The sequence below is a fragment of the Arvicola amphibius genome, chromosome 10 (genome assembly GCF_903992535.2).
Source record: "Arvicola amphibius chromosome 10, mArvAmp1.2, whole genome shotgun sequence".
NCBI classification, from domain to species: Eukaryota; Metazoa; Chordata; class Mammalia; order Rodentia; family Cricetidae; genus Arvicola; species Arvicola amphibius.
In genome coordinates, this window is record NC_052056.1 from 74,049,504 (window position 1) to 74,058,594 (window position 9,091).

The window sequence follows — 9,091 nt, forward strand, 5'->3', positions numbered from 1 at the left end:
CACCTAGAGCACAGATGACTATCTTAAATACCATAAATGTTCATTAATGTACTTATTGTAGATTGAGTAGGACAGTAAGATTATAAGTCTTCTCATTCTTGCTTCTGCATAGACACTTCACATGCATGCAGCATACATTCTACATGCTAGTATCTGGAACATCCCTCAAATTGTAAAAATTCAAAGATTAGGTCACAATCTTTCATTTTCTTTGAAGCTTGATTAACTTGTGCTTCTAATCAGTGATGGATCTGTCAACATAAATAACCCTGAATCAGAATTCCCACATTGTCAAATGTCTGCTGTATTAACGTAGTACTAAAGTAGAATTTTTGACTAGATAAATGTTTTAGTATATGTGTACTCATCTGGGGCCCATATTTTAAAAATGAGGAACTTTAATGCATATCGACTAATATCTCTTACAGGTTTCAAATCATATTCTGCAATACTGTAATGTATTTTTGGGAATTCCATTTCTGGAATAATGCAGATTTCTTAGTTTATTCTTAGGCATCCTGTGATTGCAGGAGTGGCATTTGTCATGTATTTTTTTTCTCTAAGTTCACAACTGAGAGAAAACAAGTCAGGAGAAATGGCCAAGGCTTTGTCTCTGTAGATTTAGACATGAGGGATCAATTAGAGGAAAAAGAGAAGCATCTCTGGATTGCTGATCCAAGGTTGTGCATATAAATATAGCATTGTCATTCTGTCTTTTACTAATGCATTGTGTGGGAAAAGAAACTAAAATATCTCTTGTGTTTCATTTAAAAATAATTTGTAAGAAATGATGCTTTATCTGAGCAATGAGCTTGTATATATTTCAGGAGGATTAATAATTTTCTCTTTGTTTCATCAAGAATATTTGACTAGTAGATAATTCTTGAAAGTTTCTTTCCTTATAGTTTGGTGGAACAAGGGGCTTTTGTCTGAGAAGCAGATTTTCATCCTTCAGTTGAGGCTGCTCCACAGTGAGATGATATTGTGGGATATTTGGCAGTAGATGTGAACAAACGGAGAAGGTGAAGACTTCTCAAGAGACACATAGACTGTCTGCAGGGAACTGCTTTATTGTAAAAATACATTTTCTCACAAATAGAAACACAAGTGTAAGATACTTGGATAAACTAAGTCCAAAAGACATTATATGCATAGTTGGTTTAGGTTAGAATAAGTAGGGATAAATAGGGGAGATTTTAAATGTATGGATTTTCATGTTAGTTTAAAATACTAAAAGAATTGATGTCAATGTGTTTGAAATCTACAATGTGCTGGTTCTGAAGATTGTGACCTAAGTAAAAGGCTGAATTTTTCTGGTCTTGTGGTTTCTCAAAAGCTAAGATGTGCAATAGAGGAAAGAAGTTTACCCTTCTGGAGGTCATAATATATGCTCATTAAGGTTCATGTTCTTGGGAGTACCCTGGAGTTTTTAAGACTAAGCAGAGACTCTGATATTCAATTTCATGTTTGGTCTTGTTCTCTATAAATGTCTTGCTAACTGTGTGTCCTTGTTATGTTTTCATACCTGTGACTTTGGTAAATTAATATAACATCCCGAAATTGTAGCATTCATGTATAATAGGACTCTCTGGGGCAGAACTTCAAACAACTCTGTTTTTCATGTCTTTTGGAATGATCAAGAGACACAATAAGATTACATCTGCCTTGCAGCCACTGGAATATATAAAGGTAAAGTAATCAAAATAAAATTATTCCCATGACTCTGTATTAAATTAACCCCACACCAAATACTGAAATTGTCCTGTAATCAATTTAGAAATCATTGGCTCTGACTCAATGTTTTAGATATTAGACCTTAAATTGCATGTGTCTGGCCTCCTGAAAATAGCTGGTTCCTAAAATTACCTGCCAAAATGACAGTATTTAATCATTGGTAACAAAATAATTTCTGCTGTAACACTTTCCAAAGTATGTTTATAAACCAGCAAGAAGTGATCTGAGAACATAGACATGTCCATCCTTTTGCTGAAAACAAAAGGGTAAATGTAAGTTTAGTGCAGACTCCATGTTCAAAGATGGCTATCAGAAACACCTCCTGAAAGGACCTGTGGAATGTTATTTCCTCTGTAGTTAAATATTTGTTCAAGGGTGTAAAAGAAAGTACCTGTATGAGGTTCTTCTTTATTTACAAGTTAAAATGCAGAAGACTGATTTTTTAAAATTATGTTTTTAGCTTTTTCAGTATGAGCAGTTGTAATCTATCCTTTCTAAGAGTGATGTTCTTTTTATTTCAACAGGCACACAGGTTGAGAGCTTGCTGTAACTAAGTGCTGTTCCAGGGAGTAAATATCAGTGAATCATGAGTCAGGAGCCTATGTTCAGGTAGGCAGCCCACTGCTGTAACGAGTCCACGTGTCAGTGGTTTTTTTGGGACCTGTGGATTTTTTTCTTATCCAGATCACTCACCAGAAGTTATTCTTCTATCTAATTAATATTCTCTGTGTGGTCTGCATCACAACTCCCTTCTGAATAAGAACATCCTGGATATGGTGAGGAGTATATCTAAGAGCACATCACTCTCCCTGGTCTGCCATCTTATTCAGATCAGAATTCAAGTTCTTTTCTCCTATACAAATGTCCTGGGACCTTCTCTTCTCATTGTTTCTGTCTTCATTGACTTTCCCTCCCAGGCCTTTCCCTTGTTCATCAGCTAGAGAAGTGGGCTTCACAGAAACATGCTTACTTGGAGGCACCATAGTGGCTTGGGGCAGGCTCCAGTCCATCTGTCTCTTTTTCTTTGTATACATTTTTTCTCATATGTGGATTTGTTATGTAAAATTAGGTCATATGTTTTAGCTTGTCTGTCTATTATTGGCATATACTCCATGAGTGCACATAAATGAATAAAAACATAACAATGTTTGATATATTGGTGAGCATAAAGTCTAGCATTTGCTACTAGACATTTTCTTCCCAAATTAACAGATTTTTAAGGGCTTCTTATTCCTACCAGTAGAGTAAAAAAATCAGAATTTTAGAGTAAGAGGAAAAGGAATGCATATAAACAACATTCACACAATTCGAACATATTTGTACATCATTCACAATTTTAAAATACAACAAAACACATAGTATGTAATATGTGATATTTATTATGTTTTGTTCCATAAGCACTGTAATTGTGTATAATCAGCTCATAACTGCAAAAATTATAAAACCCAAAGCACTGTTTTTGGAGTTAAGTATACACAAATAGCATCTTATATTAGTATGAATCTGAGCATACATAACACCTGTTCATTCCACAAAAGTGAATTGTGAGTGGAGGTTATTTTCAGCAAAGGCAAAGATTTATTTGAGAGGCAGAACATCAAGAACCAGGTCATTGGGATCTGACTGCAGTATGACCATTTAGGGGAACAGTGCCAGGAAGCAAGTGATGCAGAACATAGAGGCTGTCTTAGCTTTGTAAGGTAGGTGATGATCTTATGTAATGGTCTTTCATGGACTTATCTATGAGAAAATGTGTGAGCTATCTTACTCATGTTGCCACTCTTGATTTTTTAAATTGATCATACAGGTATCAATTGACCAGAGGCAAGACGGAAGAAACATTCAGCTCATATTTCAAAATAAGTTCAGCAGAAGGACGGTACTCCAGGAAGAACAAATCAGTGCAAGCATTTGCTACGACCCAGTTTTTCTTTACTCTCTTGTTTTATTTCATCTAATAAGTATATTTTACTTTCAGGTTTCCCTTTCAAGAAAGATAAAGCAATACATTTTAATGGAGAAATGGAATCAGAGCTCACGTGATTTCATTTTGCTAGGGTTGTTTCCACAAAACCAAGTTGGATTATTGCTTTTGCTTCTCATCATCTCCATATTTTTTGTGGCCTTGCTTGGAAACTCAACTATGATCCACCTTATTCGTGTGGATCCCAGGCTCCATACACCCATGTACTTTCTCCTCAGTCAGCTCTCTCTCATGGACCTGATAGATGTCTCTGCCATTGTTCCCAAGATGGCATTCAACTTCCTCTCTGGCCAGAAGAGCATCACCTTCCTGGGCTGTGGAGCTCAAGCATTTTTCTTTATGACCATGGCAGGTTCTGAGGGCTTGCTCCTGGCTTCCATGGCCTATGACCGTTTTGTTGCCATCTGCCACCCTCTTCATTATCCCATTCGCATGAGCAAAATGACGTGTCTGAAGATGATTATAGGGTCCTGGGCACTTGGCTCCATTAACTCTTTAGCACATACGATCTATGCCTTTCACATTCCTTACTGCCATTCTAGGTCCATTGACCATTTCTTCTGTGATGTCCCAGCCATGTTGCCCCTGGCCTGTATGGACACTTGGGTTTATGAGTACATAGTATTTGTGAGCACCTTTGTGTTTCTCCTATTTCCTTTCCTTGGCATCACAGCTTCCTATGGCCGGGTCCTTTTTGCTGTCTTCCATATGCACTCAAAAGAGGGAAGGAAAAAGGCCTTCACCACGTGTTCAACTCACTTAACTGTGGTGACATTTTACTATGCACCTTTTGCCTATATTAATCTCCAACCTAGGAGTCTCCGTTCTCCCATAGAAGATAAGATTATGGCTTTCTTCTTCACTTTGCTCACCCCAATGCTGAACCCCATTATCTACAGCCTGAGAAATAAGGAGGTCCTGGGGGCTATGACAAGAGTCTTTGGGACATTCTCTCTCATAAAAACTTGATATTTTACTCACTGCTCCATTTTCTTTTCTCCTGCAGAATGTCATAGAGCACCGTTGTGTACTGGAAAATATAAAGTGTGCCACACACATATCATACCTATATGGCAATTCATTAACATGTTTAATTCACATCACTACAGTCAACAATTTTAATGACAGGTATTAGAAAATGAGTTACTATACTAACACATCCTGAGTTATACTTGAGTGTACTGTAATATGGATATGATTTGTGCTGCTGTTGATGCATTGTTTCTACAAAATTAACATAAATGAATTGCTTTGCTCAAGTGTTTTGCTTTAATTCTTTTAGTTAATAAAGGCTTGTGTATGTTGAATACTTGTAACATGTTGGAATTTGGATTTTGCTCATTTAAGTGACTAATATTCACATAGGAACAAGTGATCTCAATGTCTTGGAATGTTTTCAGAACATCCAATTTTACCAAAACAAAGCACTAATTCACCCCCAGGTAGAATGGCATTATAAAAAAGTCATTGGTTATCAAATGCTGTTGTGAGTAGAAGTATGGGGAACTAGTATTTACAGCTTATTGAAATGTGAATTAATACTGTCCTTTAGGAAAAGTATGTTTAGTCAACAACATAAAAGTAAAGAAGAAATTAAGGGACTGTTCAACTCCTCTACTGAATTAGAATAGAATAAGATTTAAGTGTAAGAGACATTCCCTCCACACGACTTTCTGAAGTACTGTTCCCATTAGCTAGAAGAGATTCTGGTATGCTCTGTAGTTGAATATATGGTTAGCCATAATGTTTCATAAATATCAAAATAACTGAATATATTCTTATCAAAGAAGTAAAATGTTTATGAAGGTATAAATTGACTAATCATCCTGTTTCCATTCATATATAATGTTCACATGTATGAAACATTGCATTGTGTCTCATACATAATTACAATTATCTTAGGCTGAAACATATGTCATATAGAGCACATGTTCTGGCCATCTTATCCTAATATCTTTGTGTCAGTCCCTTCTAAAGGAGCTTAATTAGTTTAGAAATTTTCTTTTTTCCATAAGACACTGATATGAAATTATGGTCTATAAGATATGCTATTTATTTACATTTTTACTTAAACCTTGTTTTGTTCATTGTGGTTAATATTTTAATATATACTCATATATTTTTGCTTGTATTTTATTGAATATTATTAAATATATATTTAGCAAGTTGTTGGCCTGTTGTTTTCTTTTGTTGTTGTTATAGCCTTACCTTCTTTTGGTAGTAGAGTAATGCCAACATTGTAGGAGGTGTTTTGAAGAGCTCTTTTTTCTATTTTTTGAATATTTTTAAGAAGTTTTGATTGAAGATCTTCAATAAAATTTGGTATTATATTTCTGTTCATCTGTCTGATATTAGACTTGTGTTTTGGTTGGTAGGATTTTATTGTTATTTAAATTTCCTCATTTGTTATGGGTCTGTTTAAGTTTTGGTAGATTCTTAGTTTAACTTTTGGTACATTGTAAACACCTAGAAATTTAAGTATTTCTTTCATAAATTTTCAACTTAACAGGCTATATATTATTCAAATATTTTTATACTATATTGAATTGCCATAGTATATTTTGTGATGCTTCCTAGTATAGTACTAATTCTGTTTTTTGGGTGATATCTTTTTTTCTTTAGGTTGCTCTTTCTGTATTTTGGAAAGCTGGGAATTCATCAACATTCCCACATTAATGAATGCAATAAATCACATAATTACATCTAAAAGCAAAGATCACATGATCATTTCAATACATGAAGATAGAGACTGACAAAATTTACCATTTTTTCATGATTAAAGTCATAGAGTAAGACTGGAGTATACATACCATGACCTAGAAAAGACTACACATGGTAGTCCTACAACCAAAATCATCCTAAATCAATTAAAAATCTTGAAGCCAACGTATTGAAATCGTGAACACCACAGCCATCTGATATGTGCTGAAGATGCCAAAAGTATGCAGTGTAGAAAAGACAGAAGTTTCCACAAAAAGTGTTGGGAAATTTGATGTCTAGGTGCAGAAGAATGAAATTAGACACTTTATGTATGATATTGAAAATAAACTAATTTAAATTGATCAAAGGCCTTAGTCTGAAACCTAAAGCATTAAAACTGGTAGAAGAAAACACAGGCAGTACCCTACAATATATTTGTGCATAAGAAAGGAATTCCTGAGTAGGATTCGATTTGCCCTATAATTCAGATCAACAACTGACAAGTGGGACCTTATAAGTTTAAAATACTTATGTATACTCAGATGGAGATATAGTCAGAGTCCCACATGGGAGTACTAGACTGAGCTCCCAAGGTCCAGATGAAGAGCAGAAGGAGGGAAATATGACCAAGGAAGTCAGGACCACGAGGGGATAATTCACTAAGACAGTGTGCCTGAGCTAATGGGAACTCACCAACTCCAGCTGGACTTGGACTGAATGAACATGGTATCAAAATGAACCCTCTGAATGTGGCTGACAATTAGGGCAGACTGAGAAGACAATGATAATGGCAGTGAGATTTGTCTCTTTGGCACATACTGGCTTTTTGGGATCCTAGTCTATTTAGATGCACACTTTCTTAGGCCTGGATGGAGGGGGGAGGGCCTTGGACTTCCCACAGGGCAAGGTACCCTGCCCTCTCTTAGGACTGGAGGGGGAGAGAAGGACAGTGAGTGGGGGAGTGGGAGGGAAGCGGGTGGAGGGGAGGAAGTGGAAATTTTGATTCCTCATATTAGTAAAGTAATAATTAAAAAGATATAAGACTCTGAGGATTTGAGTTGTACCAGACCTGAAAGGCCTACTCTCAGAGGACTAGGTTTCAACGAATCGGAAGTTGCTGTACAAGCACTCAAGGATGGGAAACAACCAGTAGTCCTTACCTGCTGTGAAGCCTATGAACCACACTAATAACCAACACGGCCAGAATTCCCTAAATGTGCAGATATGTAGTAGTGGCACTCATCTTATGGCTGTCTAACTGGACTTAAGACCTGCTCGATAGGAGCAAATTCATGCCTGGTTCAGGATACCAACACTGGTGCAGTCGTATATGATGGTAATGGTATAAGTCATAAAGCCATTAGAGCTGCTTGACAAAGATCCAGCAAAATTAAGATGCTTGATCACTACCAGTTACCGTTGGTTTTTATTCTGGATGTATAGCATGCTTGTTTTTTTTATACTTGCACAAGCTGGAGACATTAGATTGATGGAAATTTTTTTCTCTTTTTTTATTGAAAATTTCCATCTCCTCCCTTCCTCCTCCCCCTTCCCTCCCCTCACCTCCACCCATAACCCCCCTCCCTCCCTCTCCAGGCGAAGGAGTCATCAGGGTTCCCTACTCTACGTTAAGTCCAAGGTCTTCCCAACTCCTCCCAGGTCCAGGAAGGTGAGCAACCAAGCTGACAAGGCCCACACAGAGCCCATCCACGCCGCTGTAGAATCCAAGCCCATCACCATTGTCCTTGGCTTCTCACTCGGCCTCCACCTTCAGCCACATTCAGAGAGTCCGGTTTGGTCACATGTTCCATCAGTCCCGTTCCAACTGGAGTTGGTGATCTCCCGTTAGTTTTGTCCCACCGTCTCCATGGGTGAGCGCACCCCTCACGGTCCTGACTTTCTTTTTCATGTTCTCCCTCCTTCTGCTCCTCGACAGGACTTTGGGAGCTCAATCCGGTGCTCCAATGTGGGGCTCTGTCTCTATCTCCATCCATCACCAGGTGAAGGTTCTATGGTGATATGCAAGATATTCATGAGTATGGCTATAGAATCTGGCCTTTTCCGGATCCCTCTCCTCAGGGGCCCACGGAACTAGCTCGGGGCATCTCCCTGTATACCTGGGAACCCCTCTAGAGTCAAGTCTCTTAATAATCCTAAAATGGCTCTCTTAATTAGGATATATGATTCCCTGGTCCCATATCCACCCTTCCTATGTCCCAAACATCCCATTCCCAAAGCTCTCCCCATCCTCCCCTTCACGATTTTCTCTACCCATCTCCCCTTGCCCCCACCCACACCACCGCCAAGTTCCCAATTTTTGCCCGGCAAACTTGACTACTTCCAATATCCAGGAGGATTACTATATGTTTTTCTTTGGTTTCACCTTCTTATTGTCTTCTCAAGAATCACGAATTATAGGCTCGATGTCCTTTATTTATGGCTAGAACCCAATTATGAGTGAGTACATCCCATGTTCATCTTTTTGGGTATGGGTTACCTCACTCAGAATAGTGTTTTCTATTTCCATCCATTTGCATGCAAATTTCAAGATGTCATTGTTTTTTTACCGCTGAGTAGTACTCTAATATGTATAAATTCCACAGTTTCTTCATCCGTTCTTCAACTGAAGGGCATCTAGGTTGTTTCCAGATTCTGGCTATTACACATAATGCT

The 9,091-nt window shown here is 37.6% G+C and overlaps 1 protein-coding gene across 1 annotated transcript; it reads left to right on the top strand.

Annotated features, from left to right (window-relative positions):
- Positions 1-3,748: 3,748 nt before the first annotated feature.
- LOC119824290 (olfactory receptor 2L13-like) lies at positions 3,749-4,687 on the top strand. The gene has a single exon (XM_038344428.1). It carries the CDS (start codon positions 3,749-3,751, stop codon positions 4,685-4,687), a length of 939 nt encoding a protein of 312 aa, XP_038200356.1.
- The last annotated feature ends 4,404 nt before the right edge of the window (positions 4,688-9,091 follow it).

Bases quoted from the DNA above. Each gene is read 5' to 3' on its own strand.
- LOC119824290 (XM_038344428.1), top strand. From the start codon at position 3,749: ATGGAGAAATGGAATCAGAGCTCACGTGATTTCATTTTGCTAGGGTTG.